Below are 21,929 nucleotides of genomic sequence, written 5' to 3'. Positions count from 1 at the left end.
AAACAAACACTGGAAAAAATCCCCTCTGGTTTAATAATAAGGTATATAACAAACGGACACACATTCACATACCTCCAAAATGGCTTTCAACCGCCCCGGCATCGCTTCAATGTCCCTAGGCCGGCCCTGGGTACACGACCTCCCCGGCAAGCTGATGCAAGCTGCTGCCCACGGCTTCGAGGGCATTGAACTCTTCTTCGACGACCTAGACTGCTACGCGCACCGGGTATTTGGCGGTGACCACCACGAAGCCGCACGGTCAACGCGGCGAATGTGCAAGCGCCTGGGTCTGACCATTATCTGTCTTCAACCATTTTCCATGTACGAGGGCCTCATCGACCGCGCCGAGTCAGACCGGCTGATCAATGAGAAGCTTCCTAAATGGTTCACCCTGGCGCGGGCGCTGGGCACAGACATGATCCAGGTTCCGTCAAATTTCCTAGGACCAGACCCAAAGACCGGTGCAGCTCGCACCACTGGCGATCGCACTGTCATTGTCCGTGATCTCCAGCGCCTGGCTGACTTGGGCGCTGGTGCTGGGTTCCGATTTGTTTACGAGGCTCTCTGCTGGGGTGATCACATTGATACCTGGGAGGCCTCGTGGGAAGTTGTTCGCGATGTCGATCGTCGCAACTTTGGTCTCTGTCTTGACTCCTTCAATATCGCCGGTCGTGTATATGCCGACCCGGCTGCTCCTTCGGGTCGCACACCTAATGCGGCTGTGGACTTGGCTGCTTCGTTGCAGCGTCTGCGCACTGCCAACATCGATCCAGCTAAGATTTTTTATGTCCAGCTTGTTGATGGCGAGCGTCTTTCCGCTCCGTTGGATGAAAATCATCCTTTCCATGTTGCTGGACAGCCTGTGCGCATGAATTGGTCTCGCAATGCCCGTCTGTTTCCCCTCGAGGAGTCGCGTGGTGGTTATCTGCCCATTGTGGATGTGGCTCGCGTCTTCTTTGAAGATCTCGGCTTCCGCGGCTGGGTTTCCCTTGAACTCTTTAGTCGAACTCTCGGTGAGACTGATCCGTTTGTTCCTGCCGATCACGCTCGCCGTGGTATAGAATCATATAACAAAATGGCTCGTATCTTGCGCTGGGATGACCATTCTGAGACCGCCTCGGTGTCAAACCCGGCGCCTGAGTTACCTGTTCAACACCGCCTCTAGGCGATTGACTTGCACTTGCATTTTCCTTTCCATTCTGTATAGCATATGGCATCTGTACATACACCTGTTAACGACTTTTGACGATTTTTATTGTTTGACATCACACGGATATACTCAACTGCCTGGGCGTTGCCCAGGGTTGGCAGGCACTCATTACTCAACCTGTATGTTTTACCAATATTCTACAATAGACCGTGATGCAATTTAAGATCCATTTATACTGCGAGGAAGTGGCACAGGGGCAATGTGGTAGCGAATTTAGCTGATGATGTTATGCTTGGCCGGTCTGCTCAATTCAATTTTTTATTTAGGCAGTCTTGTTGTTGATCTTAAGAAGTTCGACCTCGCTGCAAAATAGTTAGTTTCGCTGCAATATTGTTTCCTTGAAAGAACTTACAAGATCAGAGTAGAGCCTGCAGGGATCTTGCCAGCCGCCCTGTGTAGAAGAAGAATGTTAGAATACTCTCAGTTGCCGGATGCCACGGCATATGTAGTAATCGCCTGAATGCCTAGCTTGTTCACTTACTTGTCACCGTAACCGTAGTCACTGAAAGATAGTTAGTAGTGGTCTAATTTGGTATTGTTCGATCTGGAGTTTACTCACGGGGTAATGGTCAGAAGTGCCTTCTCTCCCAGGGTCATCTGCATGACACCCTCATCCCAGCCTAATCAGACAGATAGTATTAACATCCAGTTTCGAATATAACATGATAATAAATTCAAGCATTGCAAATATGAATGATTCCATTGAGATAAGAAAGAAGAAAGAGGATAAGATACCCTTGATAACCTTTCCGACACCAATCTGAACATTGAAAGGGCCACGGCCAGGGAGTCTGGAGCTATCGAATCTATTGCGTAGATTATTAGTATCTAAAATACTTAAGGTATAATATAAACGGTTGGAGGGTATGGAGGTTAGCTTACTGCTTGCCCTGGAAGCCCTTGTTGGACTTCTTAGCATCGTAGAGCCATCCCGAGTAGTGGATAGTGACAGTATCTCCCGCAGCAGGCGAGCCAGAGCCGGTACCACGAGTAATAATCTTCCTTTCGACACCCATATTGAATTGTGTATTAAATGTTGAGATAAAAAGTGAGGAATGAAAGAAGAGGTGAGGTTCGAGGGGGCAACGGTTCGTATTTTTTTCTGATAGTGGGGGAAAGCGGTAGCGGCCTATGGGCTCCGATATGTACAAGGATTTGATTTTGAACATCCCGTATCTTTTATGATGTCATGTTAAAGAAAGGTCTAATAATTATATCCATCTCTTTTGTTGAATGGTATACTGAGGAATTGGTGGGGGAAAACTTCTAATCTCTTCATGGGAAATGAGTCCATATATTGAAACTATCATGAGATTGGCGTTCGTGATACCATGCACTTTCCCGTTGATTATACACCCTCTGTGTTGAGAATTAGATTAAAATACTCTCGTCAAGGCCAAGGTTGTATGTTGTTTGTAGTGAGGAAACCTGCATAGAGTTGATAGCCTCGATCGGCTACTGGCAGTTGTCGTCCCATCTCAGTTTAGCGTTAAATGCCAAAAGTGGTAATTGCGATAATTGATTAGGTCTAGGGAAAAAAGAATGGAGAGCACTATCTATCTGAATTACTGTGCTGTCACTTACCCTGTGATGAGTCTACGATGGAAAGATCCGTGTCTGAATGGAGCTGAGCCTTCCTGGCCAATGGCATGCCCATCGATTTGCTCTCAGTTTGCCTAGCAATCTTTCCAGTCGCTAAGCATTAAAACAGAAATACCGGGCCTCTTCTGGGAAAATCGTTCAAGTTGTTGGCAGAGAAACGCTCTGTTTGACTTTTGAAAATTACATTGAATTTTGCCTTTATATTGATCCGTTCCTCGAGGATTTTACAAGAGTATCATTTACAATTGCCTACTCTGTATAAGAATATTGTACTCCGTAGAGAAGATGTCATCTGCCGCGTGTAAACCCCACTCTTAGCGTCGATCCAGTAACTATATTTTCCAACTTGGACGGTTTTCTATGTTAATATTAATTTCTTCGATATTCGAACAAACTATATATGTTATCCGAATTGCTGATTATTGTTATATCTCTCGAGGTAAGTACTCCATACAGATACCCATCGTCCAGATCTGCCCAGTGTCAGATAATTATAAGTGGACCCAATAGGTCATTGGCAGCTATCCATGGAATACCGATATTCATAACATTGCCTATGTTGTTCATTTGCGATCAGCCGCTGATCAGTATTATCGATGTTTTTCTTTTCGCTGTTCTACTCCAACCCAATCTTATACTATGAGGCTTTAGATTGGTATCTTCAGTCTGATGAGTTTGAGATCAAATATTTCGAATTATTTCTGAGGTATGCTCTCTATTACTTCATTTATAAAAATAATCTTGATTTATACTACCTGTTCTAGTTATATTCATGGTAGTCTAAGGCAATATGAGAAGCCTTTTAACCTTCTAGATTTGATTTTATAGATAGTTCTGTCTAGGTCCTATATCTAACTCGTACATAGTGAAAGAAAAATCTATTTTTATCAGGCATATATATACTGGATCCTGGACCTTTACTAGTATTGCTAAGAGTATTGTTTGATAAGATGTCGTGTCTCACACGAGAAAATAATAGGTTATATTTACCAGCGAATCAAAAAGGGGTTAATTAACTCACTTTCGGGTACTCCGTAGCAAAATAGAAAAAAAAATTAAACAACATTCAGCTATGATTCGCAAGCCATTATTGAAAGCCCTTTAATGTGATGGAATCTCACGTGACATGTTTCATAATTTCCAAAGATATAGAAGATTAGGGGGCACTTGAGACTCGGTGTTTTCAATTGTTTTAAACTGTCTAGACCGCGAGATTCGATTATTTGTGAAACCACAGGGCTGGGAACCGGTCAGAGATAAAAATGAAGTGTTTGAGACTAAATAGCCGTACCATGGTCAAAGCGATGGACTATGGGGGGGCTATGGAGCGTCAGATCCGAAGAGGGAAAGCTGAATTTCTCTTTATAGCTTAGGGGCTTATTATTTTTGGGAGATTGTTGGGAGAATATAATATATTCAACTTCATTAGTATTATTTCTAGGCAGATCAAATCAGATTGGATCAAATTCAGGGGTATCAACAACCTCATTGGTCATTATAATGGGGAAATGAAGGCCCGCACGTTCTGGGCATCAACGGTATATGGTAATGAGTATAAAAAGTACGTAGACGAGAATAGGTTGGGCATATAATTATAGTACAACATATATAACAATAAAATGTTTGGGAGATAAAGATTTTAGTAACGTGGGGAAAGACTGGCAGAAAGTCAACCTCCTTTCTCCCTCCACCTCCCCCTAATCCCCCTCCAATTCTCTGTTTCATTGCCTTTTCATTTTTCATTTTCTCCATCCTTATTTCCGGATTTCATTTCCTTTAGTACCGGGGCTTCCTCCGCTTGTCCAACCTTGAAACCAATCCCAACGCCCGCGAGGGGCAGTCTCCGTTTCATTTCGCCTGTTGCGCTTAACAGTTACAACACCCGCGATTATTTTATCTGAAACACCTCTGTAGCACGGCCAGTGCCTGGTACGTCGACAGATGGATACCCCATAATCCCTGGTTGATAGTCGAATATTTGCCCGCTATCCTCCTGGCCCCCATACGTGGTTAGCCCTGCTTGTTTTGGTTCGGGGACTGGGAAGACAAATGTCTTACGCTTAAAACTAGTGTTTGATCACGTTTTTTTTAACCATTCGGTAGCCTGCAGGTTCAGCCACCATTCGCCGTTCTTTCAGCCCCCCTGTTGCATCTCCCCCTCCGAACCCGCACCGACGTCCCCATCTCCCTAATTTCGCCTTCCAAGCGGGTTGCGCTCAACAAAACCCATCTTCAAGGAGCCAGCGCACAAGGCGCATGCGACTTCGGGTCGGATCTCCGTGGCGATTACCAGTCGCTCGTATAGACACATTCTGGATTGGTCTGCGTTCCCCGCCAGACTTGTATTCGCATCAATATACCATCATAGTCGACCTTACACCTTACGCGGTAAATAGTGGATCTCAAGATGGAGAACCAAGGCGCTTACCCGGAGTCTCCTATGGAGCAGGACGAGTCCTACCCATGCAAGGGCTGTGGAGAGGTAAACATAACGTGGAGCGAGGGGATAGGACTTGACTAACTGTCACGATAGACTCTTGAAGAAGGGAAAGCGTTTGAGCTTGGTATGCCGGATATTCTGTGGTCTTTTAACGTATTGCCATGTCACTAACCTCTGGCAGCTGGAAACCGATGGCACATAGACTGTTTCCGGTGCAGTACATGCAGCACTTTGCTTGACTCGGACGCGCACCTCCTCCTTTTGGGCGATGGATCACTTATATGCAGCAACTGCACATATAGTTGTAGCTCCTGCAACAACAAGATCGAGGATTTGGCCATCTTAACAGGAGACCAGGCTTTCTGCGCGCAATGCTTCCGATGCCGGAACTGCAAGCGAAAGATTGAGAACTTGCGCTATGCGCGCACTTCACAGGGTATATTCTGCATGGAATGTCACGAATCACTAATGGCACGAAGAAGAAAACGAAAAGCCGGCGGCACTAGTGGGAAAAAGCCAGCTGGGCCTAATGTGAAGCTGGACAAATCCTTGCCGTCGTTGCCTCCCCACCTTCAAGAGGCACAATTAATGGAGGAAGAGCCTAGTGAATATACAGGCACGCCTGATCCTAGTAAAATGGCGGAAACGCCTGATCTAAATGATGAAAGACCGCAAAGCTCAACTTCCAATCAGCAAGCCGATTCAGGTATGAAACCATTCAGAAACTCCTTTTGCAGCCTAGATGTACAAACATCGAAGCCTTACACTTTGCCTATTGTTCCATTAATCGCGTGATCTATACACCGCCCTCTATTGTTCTATACATTGCCTTTGCCTTCACTTATTGTTGTGGAACGCGTCTCTTAAGATACCCAACGCGTTTCTGATCCTCTTACTTACTTCTTCGCACAGACATTCTCCTCCCATCTAGCACATATCGCAGTAGTCGTCAATCAATTCCACGCAAAACTGATGCAGATGGTGGTGAATTATTGATTCCTCTTGCTTTTGATCCTTCGGCTGAGGGTAAATCCCGTGGTCACTCACAAACACGGCAAGAACCCAGTCGCGACTATTACAATCAAGTTCAATCCAGTGAATGCTCACACAGGGCCTCGCGCGACGGCCGTGCATCTTCGGAAAACCATTCACCCCATATTGCATATCAAGAGAAAGGTTGGGAACGAAACGACGCCAATTCATCCGATAAAACACCAATCTCCGATTCCAAACCTGCAAGGGCAGACTCGACTCGCAGCTCATCCGACATCCCGATCAGCTTCAGAGAAACAAGCAATCTTTCTGGGCCTACCAGCCCTGTTAGCACCAAATCAAAGGATTTCTCCAGTGACTCAAAACGACACGTTCCAATGGATAGTGTTACTTCGGGTCCGACTCGTCCCTCAAATGAGCTTCGTCGTCTTCACGACCATGGCTCAGTGGACTCGGCGCGCTCTCAAGCTTCCGGTTTGCCACATTTGCCAAAGCGCGGCGATTCGCTGGAGGGCAGGCTTCACCAAATCCCAAGGAAAGAGGTCGGAACATCGCCTGTGTCATCGCAATACGAGGACTCTCCCATGCTCCGTAGTGACACTTTCGAACAGCCGATTCAATCTACTCCTTTGAACGAATCACACCCATACGATAACTCCGGCGCATCCACCTTGCTACGGTATAATAGCGGAGGTGACTTCTCTATGGATGAAGAGTTATCGCGCATCATCGGCGGCGATGACACAGTCGGGCAAAATAACGAGTCATTCCTGCGGCGCGTCTCAAACTCCGTCCGCCATGGTCGAAGCTTCAGTGAGAAGAGTGTGCGAATGAGCAAAGATCTCAAGAACCCCCGATCCCCGAGCACTCGAAGCATAGCTGGAACAGATGTGGGCAGTCCCATCGCCGGATCACAGAGTGAAGAGATCGCTTGGCTTCGCAACGAACTGCGCAAAGAACGCCTGCGAGTTGCAGAACTGGAATCAGCCGCTCGCGCCGCAGCAGACGTCAAGCAGGTTAACACTGAGCTTTCTGAGAAGCGATCTACCATGGTCGTCCTTGACGCTCAGCGCGAGATCGTTTTACGTGAACTCACGGTTCTCACCGATCACATGGAGGCTGAAAAGCGTGGTGGCACCAGTGGGCCACTGGACCTTGGCAAACTCTCCAACCACGTCCTGCGCGAGCTGGCAGAGTCTATTCAAAAACTGAAAGACTCGTATGCACCGCAAATTGAGGAGCTCATGCAGAAGCGCAATGACCTGTCGGAGGAGCTGGAAGCCATGAACACTCGAAAGGAGAAGAGCTTCCAGGAATTCGAGCAATTGTCGATGAAGAATGCACAGCTAGCTGAGTTAAATAATCAGCTGGTTCACCAGATCCAAGAACTGTACAAAGCTACGGAAGGTCAATCCCGACCCAACGGTCTAGGCATCTCACACAATAAACAGCAGTCCACCAACTCTATTGAAGTGATGAAACCTTCCTTCTCCAATGACTATCAGGGATCGATGTCTACTGCTCACATTTCAGAGGACTCTGAGCCTGCTACGGCTACTGTTGTGCCAGGCCCCCAGGTTGTCAGCATTCGCAAGGGCCAGCCTCGCAAGTTCAACTGGAAAAAGGGTGGACAGAACGTTGCCAAAGGTGTCAAGGGTCTTAAGGGGGCCTTCATGTCCAGTGAAGGACAGCCACATGAGGGTGGCGGTGGTCTACCGCGTTCTCAGACTCAAGACCCGAGTCGTCAAGGCTTTGGTTTCTTTGGAAACCAGAGAGGCAAGCAGGGAGGGAAGATGTCTCAAGCTGACAGCGTTCCTGTGCTCGCTGAAGTTGCTGCTGATGGTATGTACCCTATGCTATCATTCAGGATGTTATCAGAAACTAATTACTTTCAGCTCTCTTCGGCACCGAACTTGAGGCTCGCATGGAACATGAAAAGAGTATTATCCCAGCCATCGTCACGCGGTGTATTCAGGAAGTCGAATTGCGAGGTATGTTTCGTCTGGTCATTCAGTCGCTCGTTATACTAATAAATAAAACCAGGCATGGACATGGAAGGCATTTATCGCAAGTCCGGTGCCGCTTCAGTCATCCAAACGATTCGCGAAGGCTTTGAACGATCTCCATTTGATTACGATATCTCCGACCCTGACCTTGATATTCATGCTGTCACATCTACCTTGAAGCAGTATTTCCGAAAACTTCCTAACCCCTTGATCACTTACGAAGTTTACGAACTTGTGATAGATTCTGCTGAGGTTAGCCCTATGTCCGCGCGAATTGAGCTCATGCAGAAGAGTCTACTCGAGCTGCCTCGCGTGCACCGCGATGTCCTAGAATTCCTTATTTTCCATCTCAGACGCGTCGTCGAGCGCCATGAGGAGAACCTGATGACCAGTCAGAATGTCGCGGTGGTCTTTGCTCCAACAATCATGCGACCTGAAAGTCTCGCCCGTGAGATGACCGACGTCCAGAAGAAGAATGATGTCCTCAAGTTCCTGGTGGAGAACTGCCAGGAAGTTTTCATGGGCATGCAGGGCTAGTGTCGAAGTACTTTTCGTCCCATGTCCTTTATTCACCCCGATCTTTTATCATCGCACCGTCATGCATCGATGGACCCAGTTCTTGGGCGTTGATATCAAAACATGAATTGTTCTTTCATCTCCACATGCTCTTTTTCAAAACATTGTCCCCTCCCCTTTATGTACAGATACCACTCCTTCCCGTTCCCTCCTCTCCCACTTCTTTACTCGGTTCACGGTCAGCGCTGCACGCTTGATACAGATACCCTGTCTTGCCTTTTTCTTTTTTCGTGCCCAACTTTTCCCTACATATTCTGCGAATTTGAAGCTAGTTGATTTCCTCAGCCTTGGCTAAGTTTAGCCTGGCTGTCCCGGTGACCAAAAATTCCTTATGGGTGGTTCACTTCCTGTCCTTTGAGGCATGTCGGTGTTATGTTTGTTTCCGACTCCGAGCGAGCATTGAGTCGTCTAGCGTTAAGCATCCTTATGCAGCTGTTCAATTGAAATGCGGTAGTAGCTGCAATGATATTCACATACGTTAGTTAGGCCCCTAGTATGATATCATGAAATTTTGATCTGATATTGACCGTTATCACAGGCTATATGGAGCAGTCGTTAGAGATTGCGATTTTCACGAGATCTATATTTACGGAAAAGTATTTCTTTACGAGTGTAGGGTGGAAATATTGAGAATATAATGTATTACAATATTATTTCCCAGCTAGGACTATGTATAGATCGGCTATAGTACAACATAAACGTGAAAAGTGTAGATGAGTGGACCTGGTCCAAGCACCCACCGCCTACGACATCGAGGCCACCCGAGCTCTCCCCTCAACCCCAACTCCCCTCGCCCTTGAATTCCCCATAATCAACCATGTCCAAACCAAGCAAATACCTCCTCCTCTCCCTCCCAACCTCCATCGTCCCTTCGCACCACCGCGACGATGCCCTCGAAGCAGTCTCCGCCACCGTCTCACCGGACAATGGCTCCGCTACCTCCTTCCCAATCCCCGAGTTCAAGATCGGCACACTAGATGCCCTCGTCCAGCAGGCAGACGAGTTGTCCAAGCTCGAGGCTTCATGCCAAAGTGTCGTCGCCAAGGTCGGCGATGCGTTGAAGAACATCCTCGAGGATGAGGCCCAGATTGAGCAGATGAAGGTTGTCAACGATAGTACGTCTCCGGCTTTGTATTGATCTGGCTGTGACGGGGAACCACAGTGAAGGGATATATCTCTGCGTTCGAGGTTCTGACTGCCTACAGAGCCAGTCGATCAGTACCTGCGTACTTTCCAATGGAACAAAGTCAAGTACAGGGCCGATAAGCCCTTGGCGGAGCTGATTGATCTGCTGCAGAAGGTTTGTTGCGCGCATAGAAACGTCTTTGTCGGCTTGGAGTTACATGTGCTAATACTTTTTGTCTATTTAGGAAGCGTCCAGCATTGACAACGACATCCGATTCAAGTACTCCCAATATAACCAGGTCAAGAACACGCTGTCCACACTCCAGCGGAAACAAACGTACGTTAACCCCCGATGCGGAGACTGCAATATGTGGTATAATGCGAGAATAAGGGCTAACCAGCTCTACACAGAGGTAACCTCTCAACCAAGTCCCTCGCCTCAGTGGTCGACCCGAAATCCATCATCCAGGACTCCGAATACATCGAAACCCACCTCGTTGCCGTGCCCGCCCAGCTAGTAAAAGACTTCCTGAAGACCTACGAGACCGTCGCGCCAATGGTGGTCCCGCGGTCCGCGCAGCTGGTCGCCTCCGACAGTGAGTTCACGCTGTATGCTGTGGCAGCATTCAAGAAGCACAGCGTCGAGTTCGTGCATAAGTGCCGTGAGCAGAAGTGGATCCCGCGCGACTTCAAGTATGTCGAGGGTGGAAAGGAGGAGGAGCGCAAGGAAGTTGAGCGCGTTGGTGGTGATGAGCGTAAGGTATGGGGTGAGACGCTGCGACTCGGACGTACGGCTTGGAGTGAGGCTGTTATGGTGTGGATTCATATTTTGGTTCTGCGGGTGTTTGTCGAGACGGTCCTGCGGTATGGATTACCATTGGATTTCGTCTGTGCCTTGGTCCGGGTATGTTCTCTCTATGGTTTGGCTTTTACAGCGGCATTGGCTAACTTTACACAGACACAAACTACCAAGCAAGCAGACCGTGCAAAGCAAAACCTCGAGAATAAATACTCATATCTGGCGGGCAATGCCTTTGGACGGGACAAGAAGGGCCGTATGCAGCGGGATGACCCTGGCGAGATGCACCCTGGTGGTGAGGGCAGCGCAGACTACACGCCGTATGTGTTTTATGAATTCGAGTTCAACTAAGGATTGCCTATTTGAGGCCTTGCAGGAGATTTCGAGAAGCGTACATATACCTTGGTACATCTAGCACAAAGTGAATATTTTTTTTATTTTCATCGGATTCAATCCGATTTCTGATAAATGCAATGTGCAAAAGCGATCTATATTGTCCACCTATGTACAGAAGCGGGGAGGGGAATCACAAAAACACCATATCCGCTGTACAGGACTCTTTTATGTAAATCCATCATATCCCAAAAACCACCTTACTCCTTCTTGGGAGGCAAGTACCCCTTAGAGTCAAGGTAATCAATAATCTGCTTAACAGCATCCTGAACCGGCAACTCATAGTTCTTAACATGAACCTCAGGGTTAGCCGGCGCCTCATAAGGAGCCGAAATACCAGTAAACTCCTTAATCACACCCTCCCGAGCCTTCTTGTACAGACCCTTGGGATCACGCTGCTCAGCAACCTCAACAGGCACATCAACATACACCTCAACGAAAGGCAACCCGGTCTGCTCGCCGGGTGTGGCAGCCTCGTGCAGCTGGCGGGCTGTGTCACGATCTTTCCGGTAAGGGGAGATGAACGAAGTGATAGCGATGGAGTTGGAGTCGGCGAATAGCTTGGCCACTTCCGCAATACGACGGATGTTCTCGTTGCGGTCGGCCTCGCTGAAACCAAGGTCCTTGTTCAGTCCAAACCGGATGTTGTCGCCATCCAGACGGTAGGCGTGAATACCGCGGTCACGGACGAGTTGGTGCTCCAGTTCCACGGCCAGAGTGGACTTGCCGGAGGCGGAGAGTCCGGTCAGCCAGATTGTGAGACCTTGTTGGTTGCGGAGCTCGGTGCGCTCGCTACGGGTCAGGGCGCTAGCGTGGAAGGTGATGTTGCTAGGTTTGTTAGATGGATTTTTCGAATTGGTGGTTCTTCTTTTTGGACTTACGTAGACATTTCGGTATATGAATTATAAAGAGGGAATGAAAGAAAGTTGAAATTGAAAAATGTTATAGAAATAAGGAGGGGCAGTGGAACTGCCGCGTCACTGAAGATGTGATCATCGCGGGATGTCGCCATTGCTTGGCATTTTATATTTCATACAGAGTACTCCGTAGTATAGTATAGAATAGTAACTATAGTAACTATAGTTAGTTTTATATATAACTAATATGTTTTAATATGACTCGTACATTTTATCTAGTATGTACAATATAGGTATGTAAATGAATATTTACAAATTCAATTCTATATCTATTCGCCACAACGCCAGGAACCAGGAACAAGGAAATTTCTTCACGCCACTTTGTAGAGACTCGAAAGTGCCTGGAAGAAGTTAGTAAAAGTCAATAGTAGCCATGTCAATTCCAACTTACAGCAGCTTGTCGAGGTTCAATGAACAAAGCCTTAGCTTCAACTAAAACCAACGGCTCTTTACCATCAACAGGAAGAGTCTCAATGCGACCTTCCACCCACGCCTTCCGACCCTCAACCTTAATCGTCTCCGCACGGAGAGCAACATACTGATTCGCCATAGCAGGAGCACGGTAATCAATATTCAAATTGGCCGTAACACCCACTTTATTCGGCAGCGCGGGGAAACAACAACGCGCCAGACCCTCATCCAACAGTGTAGCCAGTAGACCACCATGAATAATCCCCTGGTGACCGCAGACATCACCACCTAGATACATGAGCGAGACCATTGACTTTCCGTCGCGCTCGCTGAATACATATGGCGGCACGACGATCTTCCCCGGTCCGGCTAGCGTTCCGGCTGTGAGGTTGCGCTCGCGCAGGGGGCCCGGGATTGTGAGGTGCGGGCGGGATTCGGAGTAGTCGGGGTTTGCGCGGAGGGCCTCTGCGACAGGGTGGGTGCGGATGGTATTGTCTATCTCTGCGGTTGCGGAGTCATTGGCGATGAAGGCTGTTAGGGTCTCTTCTTCGGTTGGGGTGGCCATGATGCGTGAGAGGGTGAGTTGGGTTTGGTAGGTTAGGCCGACGGTGAATGCGAAGACGGCGATGGAGGTGAAGCCAATGAAGCGACGGAAACGAGAGCGAGGGGGAATAGATGTGGATTCTGGAGGGTTAGTCCTGGAAGATGGGGCTGTTTATATATAGCGTACGGGTTGAGTAAGACTTGAAAGCCCTCGGAGCAGCGGAGAAAGAGTGGGGTGAAGGAGTGCGAGAAGGAAAGGGAATGCGAAGGGAAGGAATAGATTTAAAGGATCGCATCATTAAATTATAAAAGAAAGTGATTGATAATGAAAAAAAAAGTTCCAAAGAGATCTAGAAGGCGAAGTTGTTGAGGAAAAGAGTGGTTGAGTGGATTTTGTTGCCTCGGCATCTTCAAGTTCATATTTTTATTCACATAACTTGGATTGAAATATATTATTTTCTTATTTCTCAGACTTTCTACTTATATATGAGGATTTAATTCTGAATATAAGACCCTATATACCGAATTTGAGTCCTCATTGTCTATGGACGTATAGGCAAGACACCACAAATTGGTCTTCTCTGGATACCGAGCCATATAGCGAATAACTACATGGGAAGCCTAGGCATGGGAAGCCGAGAGCTCTGGAGTCCACTTGACAGGCAAATACAGTGAGCTTACTGTAATGAGTATTAAGGTTATAGAGTACAAATCTGAAACATGCAATAGTTAGCTAGACCTAAGTTCGATAATGTAATCGCTATTCCCAATAACTAGTTGACTGAAACATAAAACCCAAATCAAAGAGCAGCGAACAAGCTTTTCCCTAAGCGGCAGATTCTCTCTTACGGAAGGAGGAGGGACCTCGCGAAGCTATAAGCGAGGGCCCAACAGCCGGAAGCAACGGTTCCATGTCGACGGTTGAGAGCAATTGGGCAAATGCCTCCCATATCATGCAGACAAACACGCCAGCTGACCCGTTACTCTTCTCGAACCCATCAATTATCTTGATCTGAAACCTAGCAGGCATCTTTTCGATCACCTTCTCAAACTCATGGACCACTTCGGGGGATCTGCCTTCAAGTGTGAGCATAACAAGCACTTGTGTTTCTCGATTGTTGGATAATAGTGGCTGCGGCATTGAAGGTAAAGAAGGGAGTGAGGTTGGTGTGTGGTCAGACGATGACGCCCCAAGATGAATTTTAGGACCAGAAGCAGCTGCGACTTTGAAAGGTAAAACGATTGATTTCACTCCACTGTGACAAGAGAACCGAGGAATACATACATTAGCTGGGTTCTTCTTCTGCACTGCGTGGAAGATCTCCTCGGTCGAAATAGACATTTTGCCAGAATTGAAAATGGGTCGAATTGTTCGTGAAAGTCTCTATGTGAAGGATATTCCGGACACCCGCAATCTTGCCCATAGGGGGGCGCCACACGCAGCTATTACATGTATAGAATATGGAGAGCTAGTGCTAGAACTCCCTGAATGACAGCAATCCAAGATAGCAAAAAAGTCTATAGACAATCCATTAGGGGTCAAATCACATTGTATATCGTCTCACGATACTAGCTTCTTGTTTCTATGGTTAGCTAAAGAAAGGCCTTCCAGAGTGTCGATTACCCTATGGCCGGCATAGGAAAGCACAAGGAGAGATGGGGTTAGGTTCTTGAGCTATGCTTTGATTACTTGGATCAGCTGTAGCTTCAGGTCCTATACAGGCATGGGACTTTCGCTGTTCAGCACAAAGCAATTGTAGGGATCGTCGAACATGTCACGCATTATGACAGTATATGTTTGATTGTCTTCCTTGGCGAGGGTATTACCATCATCCTAGTGTACAGCAAACGCTATGATAGTAGAATACTGGGTTCCTCTTGCTCTTACTGCTATTTCGAGGGCAGCTTTCAGCTGTGGCACGGCCACCATTTCGGAATTCACCCGGATAGGAATCTTTGACGGTGAGGTTTCACCAGAGCGAGACGATGATCGGGTTGGTAAAGTCGGGAGGATTGGAGTGGGCTTCCTAGGCTAAGCAGATGCCATGATGCCCCAACAAGTTGTGTATAAACAATTTGTTGGGGAAATGTGAGACTGATAGGGAAGAAAATGAGAAGAGGTTGCTAGCCGAAGATTGTTAATTGAGAAGGAGAATAAATGTGAAATGAGAGCCAAAGGTTGCCTGAGAGTATTGGTAAAGCAAGAAAAATCAGAAATAGCTGGCTATTTGTTTGTGAGTTGCGAAAGATGAATGTAGTCAATATAAAAAGGTTCATCTCCCTCGACGCAAAGGGAAAAGCTCAATACGTCACATCCAAATTATATATATATTCCCAAGTATATATTCTAAGTATATCTGAGAAGACCTCTAAAAAGACCACTGGAAAGACATTACAAGTATATATATTCAGGAGCAATGTCAACCTGCCATAATTGATTATAATTCACAGAGCGATTGGAATACTATATATATATATCTGTTATGCTCACCAAATTCGCTTCCTTCAACACAATTTGAAGCTCTATAGAACTGACTTTGTCGTTTCTTCCCTCTATAGTCCAAGTGGAATTCTCTTTTAAGAAGGTACTAGGTCCCTACGTGTGACTATAACCAACGCAAGCACCCGCACCACCCACACACGCCCACACCCGTCACACACGCCCCCACTACCATCGCTAACATCAAAGAACTCACATCAACTCGCCTCTATAGTCCAAGTGGAATTTTCTTTTAAGAAAGTACTAGGTCCCTACGTGGGACTATAACCCCCCCCCCCCCCCCTCCTCGCTGCAATCCTCGACTTGATGTTCCCAAAGACATGCCAGGATCTCATACCTACTTAGGACTGGCATCTTCCTTTCGCTCTTATATCGATCATTTCGCGGCCAAAGCAGACCCTTTGCAGCAGCGTAAGTTGGACTTCTTACACGGTGGTCCAATTTCAGGCTCGCCTTGACGCCAATACGCTAGGAAGATAACCGTTCAGAACCTAACAAAGGCCGAATTTGCGGCTTTCGAGACACTCCAAGCCTAGTTCAGCAACCCGTTGACTAAACCACTTCCACCGTATAAGGCAGCTCTATTAAGACATCGGCTCGTCAAAACAAAGAGGACACGAAATCGTCGCCTATCACGCCACTAGGGGCTGCTAACACTCCGATTTGACAAAGCCACTACCTACGACGGCGGTTGGGCTAATATATTTTCTCAGCCGCATGCTGTCAGCGGTAAAAAAGAATTACTGGGCTACGGAACTAGAAGACGCTGTGCTAGTTTTGGAATTGCGAAAGACTGGACATGGGGTCCACGCAGCGCCGGAATACCTCTCCTGTCGTCTATATAAATCACAGTACCACAGTGGCGATCGCTACCAGTATGAATCTGAAATCTGTCGACCTTGAAAAAGTTAACCTTCGGCTGTTCTGGGTGTCACAATATATCCAGATCTTCCCAATCAAGATTTTCCATCGTTCGAAGTAGTCCAAAAGATTACCGATACCCTATCTCATTTGCGTTCCCCTTCACATTCTCACATTTATATCCTTCTACCTCAGAACGAGGACAAGAAAGACCTCTGAAAAGACCAATGAAAAGACATCACAAGGCCGCTTACGCGGCCTATTTATCTTCATCATATATCTATAGTATCCAGGCTTTACAAAGAACCTATCGAAGCCACATCTAGAAGGTGATACTAGTTCTGATTTACTTCATACATTAGTGACAGGTTACACTGCTTCTAGGAAGTGACATAAAAATACTGCCTAGATCAATCTTGTCTTGGGCTGTTGCTCAACCTATCAATCCGGGCACACGAGTCCCACCTCGAGTACAGCCTTACACAACATGGGGCACATCCCCGGATCCATATACGGAAATATAGCGGAATGCCACAGGGATCAACAGGGATCGCCAGGGGCACACATACCAGACAGGTGCAAGGGATCTAAATAGCAGACCTTCCCCACGCTCTCGCTCAGTTTTTATTAAACTTATAGACCATGACACCATATTTATTACTGCTAATTTTAACCAGTCGCATCCTAGTCAATGGTGCAAATATCCCCGTGGAAGATTATGATGTTCTACAATATATCAATCCCTTGATTGGCAGTGCCAACGGAGGTAAGTTCGAACAACCAATCAGTTCCAGTTTCATACCAACCAATTCTTCTCAGGAAATGTGTTCCCAGGTGCCTCCTTACCATACGGCATGGCAAAAGCCGTCGCCGACACAGACTCAGAGAGTAATCAAGGAGGCTTCGCCCACGAGGGCGGCAGCGTCACCGGATTCTCTAGCATGCATGACTCCGGCACTGGGGGCAGCCCTTCACTGGGAAATTTCCCTCTATTTGCTTATGCAAAATGCGCTGGTGACGATGTAAATGGCTGCGTTTATCCGAAGAACCAACGAAAAACGAAATACAAGTCCGACTCGGTCCAGGCTCACCCAGGATACTTTGCTATAGAGCTGACATCGGGGGTGCGTGCTGATATGACGACAGCGCACCATACGTCCCTGTTTCGCTTCCAGTTCCCAAATGATAAAAGTACCAGTCCATTAATCTTGCTGGATCTCACCGATTTGTCGAATTCCCGCCAAGATAATGCGACCATCTCGGTGGATAGCAAAACCGGCCGCATGACTGGTGATGCGCGGTTCAGTCCTAGCTTTGGATCAGGATCCTACGTCTTGCATTTCTGTGCGGACTTCAAGAGCCATGCTGCCCAAAGAGATAGTGGTATCTTTGTCAATTCTCGGGCTAGTGCTGGGGTTCATGATTTGAAGATCTCGCGCAGTATCAATGGGTACCCGCTTCCAGTGAGTCGATGGGCCTTTTCTTCTTGGATATATAGAGCTGACCATAATGTCATAGGGTGGTGGATTTGTCCGCTTCAAGCCTGCCGCGGACAATACGGTCCTTGCTCGAGTTGGCGTCAGCTTCATGAGCACAAAGCAAGCTTGCACTTACGCCGAGTCTGAAATTCCACACTTCGACTTCAACGCAACACGCCAGATAGCAGTCGACAAATGGACGGAAAAGATGCGTCCAATCCGTGTCTCACGAACGAACATCGACGCCTCGGTTCTGTCTAATTTCTACAGTGGGATCTACAGAACTATGGTAAATCCGCAGAACTACACAGGCGAGAATCCGCTCTGGCAGAGCAGCGAACCTTACTTCGATTCATTCTATTGTCTTTGGGATTCTTTCCGTTCCCAGATCCCATTCCTCACTATCTTCGATCCCTTCTCCGTAATGCAGATGGTGCGATCACTCATCGATACTCAGCGCCATCTAGGCTGGCTGCCGGATTGCCGCATGTCACTGTGCAAAGGATACACACAGGGCGGTTCCAACGCCGACAACGTCCTAGCAGATGTCTATCTAAAAGGACTCAAGGATGGCATTGATTGGGAAGCCGGGTATGCAGCCGTACAAAAGGACGCAGAGGAGGAACCATACGACTGGTCCAGCGAAGGCCGCGGTGGTCTACGCAGCTGGAAGAATCTACACTATATACCCGTAGAAGACTTCGACTACGAAGGCTTCGGCACAATGACACGCAGCATCTCACGCACACTCGAGTATTCATACAACGACTTCGCCATCGCACAAATGGCTCGCCGCATGAACAAGACAGCCGATGCAACACGGTACGAGCAAAGATCCCGATACTGGCAAAACCTATTCAAAAAGGATCAGTCCTCTCTCTGGAAAGGAAAAGACACTGGCTTTACCGGCTTCTTCCAACCAAAACATCTGAACGGAACATGGGGCGTCCAAGATCCCCTCGCATGCTCGAACATCGACCAAAGCGGACACGCCTGCTCACTGCAGAATACCGCTGGCGAAACATTCGAATCCAGTATCTGGGAATATCAATTGTAAGATTCGTCCCAAGTTCTATCCCAAATCCCCACTAACAAAACCAGCTTCGTCCCCCACGACATGCAAACCCTAATAAACCTCCTCGACGGCCCGACCGAATTCGTCACCCGTCTCGACTACCTCCACGACCAAAACATAACTTACATAGGCAACGAGCCCGCCTTCCTAACAGTCTTTCAATATCACTACGCTGGTAGACCCGCAAAGTCCACTTCCCGCGTGCGCACCTATATCCCAGATTACTTCTCTCCCACGCCAGCCGGACTGCCAGGTAACGATGACTCAGGCGCAATGGGCTCGTTCGTCGCCATGGCGATGATGGGACTATTCCCGAATCCAGGACAGGATGTATATTTACTTACAGTACCGTTCTTCGAGACTGTTAGTATTGTTTCCCCGTTGACAGGGAAAACGGCTATAGTGAGAACGGCGAACTGGGCGGAGTTTAACACGCCTAATGCTACTGGCGGTGCTGTTGGTGGGAATGGGTTTATTCAGTCTGCTACGGTGGATGGGAAGCCTTGGACGAAGAATTGGATTGGACATGATTTCTTCACTGAGGGGAGGGAGTTGGTTCTTGTTCTTGGGAAGGAGGAAGGTAGCTGGGGGACTAGAGTGCAAGATTTGCCGCCTTCTTTGGCGCCGGAGGATGGGGTTGGTGGTCGTGGTGCTGTGAGGGAGCGTAGGTGGGAGAGTGTTGTTGAGGGTGGGCAGGTTGATGCTGTTTCTGGTGCGTCGAAGCGTGCTTTGCATCTTGAGCAACATGTTCGTAGGGCTGGGGATGGTCATGTGGATATAGGGGGTTCTTGGTAGGTTAATTTGTCTTGTGGTGCTGCTGATTGTAGGTAGCTATTCTATTATACTCTGCATTCGGTGGGTGGTTTAACATTATAACAATATTCATTTCGTCTTGTCTCAGGCATATAATTTCTGCTTTTCAAAGGGCTTGGGCATTTATATCTACACCTTCATACTTGCCGACATTGAACAACGCTAGTCAAGATACAAATATATTTGTGGGGACAGAGATAGCATGGCATGGAAATGAGAAAAAAAAAGTCTTTTGATATGATGAATATCAGTCGTGAAGTCGGAAACATATATACAATGGCCAAGTAATAAAATCATCTCAACGCTAGTCTTTCGCACGAGTCCCTCCATTTTAGAAGAACAAAAACTGAAAAAGCAGAAAACAACCTACAAGTAGAGTTGATCATTTATCCTCTACTGAGGAGGACGGTGGAACTTGCTCGCAATCCAAGGCATACCGACAACAGTAGCCTTGCGGACCTTATTACGGACCTTAACAGCCAGCTCGGTACCCTTCGTGTGAAGCCCTTGCTTGACGTACGCCATAGCAATATTGGCACCACCAAGAGATGGGCTAGGGAGACCGGAAGTGACGACGCCGACTTCGACGGGGTTTGCGGGGTCCGAGATATCGACGACGAGAGCGCCCTCACGAGCTGGGGGACCCTTCTCAACGGAAAGTCCGACGCGGCGCTGTGGGATGGTCTTCGGGCTGGCGAGTTGGGAAAGGATAATGGAAGCACCGTTGAATGTAGCAGTGGCAGGATCGCGACGATCACGACCGACGACCCAGCCAAGGGCCGCGGCGGGTGGGGTCTGCGCGGTGGAGATATCATGGCCGTAGAGACACATGCCTGCCTCAAGACGGAGGGAGTCACGGGCTGCCAGACCGGCGAGACGGGATTTGGTGCTGTCGGCTAGGAGGAGCTCGGTGACTTGGCGGGGGAGGGATGGGGCACCGGAAGTGGGGATGGAGATCTCGAAGCCGTCTTCGCCGGTGTAACCGGTGCGGGAGATGAGGAGCGGGTGTGGGGTTGCGCTACCGTCGGGGAGGGTGAGGTACAGCTCGCGGCAGTTGCCGAAGTATAGGGTGCTGAGGTCTGTTTCGGAGGAGGGGGTGTTTGCGGTGTGGATGAGAGGTTGGAGGACAGAGGCGGCGAGGGGACCTTGGAGCGCGACCAGCGCGCGGTCTGCGAGGATCTCCCACTTGATGCTATCGGCTCCGTGCTTGGAGCGGTAGGCGTCGATCTCAGCGGTTAGGAAGGCCAGGTCCTCCGCGCGGCGGCCGGCGTTTGTGACGAAGTAGAAGCTGTCTTCGGTGCGGCGGGTGATAACGCAGTCGTCGACCATACCGCCGGTGCCTTCTTCAAGGAGGCAAGAGAGGGTGGAGGTGTTCGGAGCAAGCTTGTCTACAGAGGAAGGAGTCACCTTCTTCAGAAGGTCAATGGCTCCGGGCCCGCTGAGTTGGTGTTGGACCCTATAGATGGGGAACTGGTTAGGCATTGCGGGTTTGTTTTGGCTCAAACTGGTTCACTTACATGTGGCTCACGTCGAAAAGACTGGCCTTCTCACGAGTCCACATGTGGCTTTCCACATGGCTCAGATCCGCATACTGCAAAGGCATATCGAACCCGGCGAAAGGCACCATCTTGGCACCGTGCTCCACATGCAAGTCATAGAGCTGAGTCTTGCTGAGCGGCTCGCTGGAGCTAGAGGCATAGCGCACACCCTGGTTCGCAGAACGCGAAGCTACGGCCGCAACTGGGGCATTGGCTTTCAATGACCGAAGGACTGTTGGTCGCACGATAGCCGCGGAGGAGAGCTCCCGCCGAAGTACAGTGGAGCCGATAGAGGCGCGGGGAAGGTTGAGGGTGGCGGCCCTCGCGGCGGCGAGGTCAACACCTCGTGTGAGAATACGGACGCTTGACATGGTGACTCAATGGAGGAATTGAATTAACAAAAGAAAAGAGAAAAGGAAAAGAAGCGAACCGCGAGAAGTCACCAATTCACCGTCGGAGAAGCATCACGGGAAAATCACGTGGTGATAGGCCATCGGGGAGAAGCTGCTTGCCCGATTCGGACGTCCAATGGGCGATCTAGTCCTGGAGTTCTTACATGCTAACTACATCACTACACACAAAATTGTGTACTAATCCAATGAATTACCATTTACATTTTCGGTCAGTGGCAATTGTGGTCATGTACAAC

The 21,929-nt window shown here is 48.2% G+C and overlaps 8 protein-coding genes across 8 annotated transcripts; 4 read left to right on the top strand and 4 right to left on the bottom strand.

The window, feature by feature from the left end:
• Window positions 1–79: 79 nt before the first annotated feature.
• On the top strand, window positions 80–1,165 carry PGRI_035660 (sugar phosphate isomerase/epimerase family protein; the record flags this gene model as incomplete). The annotated part of the gene is made up of 1 exon (XM_040791279.1): window positions 80–1,165. One exon carries the CDS (start codon window positions 80–82, stop codon window positions 1,163–1,165), a length of 1,086 nt encoding a protein of 361 aa, XP_040645356.1.
• A 307-nt stretch (window positions 1,166–1,472) lies between these two features.
• Window positions 1,473–2,226, bottom strand: PGRI_035650 (FKBP-type peptidyl-prolyl cis-trans isomerase; the record flags this gene model as incomplete). The annotated part of the gene is made up of 6 exons (XM_040791278.1): window positions 1,473–1,512; window positions 1,563–1,601; window positions 1,692–1,712; window positions 1,770–1,830; window positions 1,946–2,016; window positions 2,093–2,226. 6 exons carry the CDS (start codon window positions 2,224–2,226, stop codon window positions 1,473–1,475), a joined length of 366 nt encoding a protein of 121 aa, XP_040645355.1.
• A 2,993-nt stretch (window positions 2,227–5,219) lies between these two features.
• On the top strand, window positions 5,220–8,788 carry PGRI_035640 (uncharacterized protein; the record flags this gene model as incomplete). The annotated part of the gene is made up of 6 exons (XM_040791277.1): window positions 5,220–5,294; window positions 5,346–5,376; window positions 5,434–5,958; window positions 6,165–8,087; window positions 8,141–8,236; window positions 8,289–8,788. The coding sequence occupies 6 exons, from the start codon at window positions 5,220–5,222 to the stop codon at window positions 8,786–8,788; spliced, it is 3,150 nt and encodes a 1,049-aa protein (XP_040645354.1).
• Window positions 8,789–9,644: 856 nt separating this feature from the next.
• PGRI_035630 (H(+)-transporting V1 sector ATPase subunit C) lies at window positions 9,645–11,102 on the top strand (the record flags this gene model as incomplete). The annotated part of the gene is made up of 5 exons (XM_040791276.1): window positions 9,645–9,942; window positions 10,033–10,127; window positions 10,198–10,289; window positions 10,364–10,856; window positions 10,911–11,102. The coding sequence occupies 5 exons, from the start codon at window positions 9,645–9,647 to the stop codon at window positions 11,100–11,102; spliced, it is 1,170 nt and encodes a 389-aa protein (XP_040645353.1).
• Window positions 11,103–11,344: 242 nt separating this feature from the next.
• Window positions 11,345–12,033, bottom strand: PGRI_035620 (adenylyl-sulfate kinase; the record flags this gene model as incomplete). The annotated part of the gene is made up of 2 exons (XM_040791275.1): window positions 11,345–11,972; window positions 12,026–12,033. The coding sequence occupies 2 exons, from the start codon at window positions 12,031–12,033 to the stop codon at window positions 11,345–11,347; spliced, it is 636 nt and encodes a 211-aa protein (XP_040645352.1).
• Window positions 12,034–12,372: 339 nt separating this feature from the next.
• On the bottom strand, window positions 12,373–14,357 carry PGRI_035610 (PaaI family thioesterase; the record flags this gene model as incomplete). Its single annotated transcript, XM_040791274.1, has 3 exons — window positions 12,373–12,402; window positions 12,453–13,183; window positions 13,865–14,357. The coding sequence occupies 3 exons, from the start codon at window positions 14,355–14,357 to the stop codon at window positions 12,373–12,375; spliced, it is 1,254 nt and encodes a 417-aa protein (XP_040645351.1).
• Window positions 14,358–16,863: 2,506 nt separating this feature from the next.
• On the top strand, window positions 16,864–19,724 carry PGRI_035600 (glycoside hydrolase family 92 protein; the record flags this gene model as incomplete). The annotated part of the gene is made up of 5 exons (XM_040791273.1): window positions 16,864–16,952; window positions 17,054–17,142; window positions 17,196–17,839; window positions 17,895–18,907; window positions 18,956–19,724. 5 exons carry the CDS (start codon window positions 16,864–16,866, stop codon window positions 19,722–19,724), a joined length of 2,604 nt encoding a protein of 867 aa, XP_040645350.1.
• Window positions 19,725–20,135: 411 nt separating this feature from the next.
• On the bottom strand, window positions 20,136–21,651 carry PGRI_035590 (glycine decarboxylase subunit T; the record flags this gene model as incomplete). Its single annotated transcript, XM_040791272.1, has 2 exons — window positions 20,136–21,198; window positions 21,260–21,651. 2 exons carry the CDS (start codon window positions 21,649–21,651, stop codon window positions 20,136–20,138), a joined length of 1,455 nt encoding a protein of 484 aa, XP_040645349.1.
• Window positions 21,652–21,929: the final 278 nt, after the last annotated feature.

Source organism: Penicillium griseofulvum, assembly GCF_001561935.1.
Source record: "Penicillium griseofulvum strain PG3 chromosome Unknown contig_86, whole genome shotgun sequence".
In the NCBI taxonomy this organism is placed as follows: domain Eukaryota; kingdom Fungi; phylum Ascomycota; class Eurotiomycetes; order Eurotiales; family Aspergillaceae; genus Penicillium; species Penicillium griseofulvum.
The sequence above is the reverse complement of the archived record's forward strand: the minus strand, read 5'-3'. Positions and strand labels throughout refer to the sequence as shown.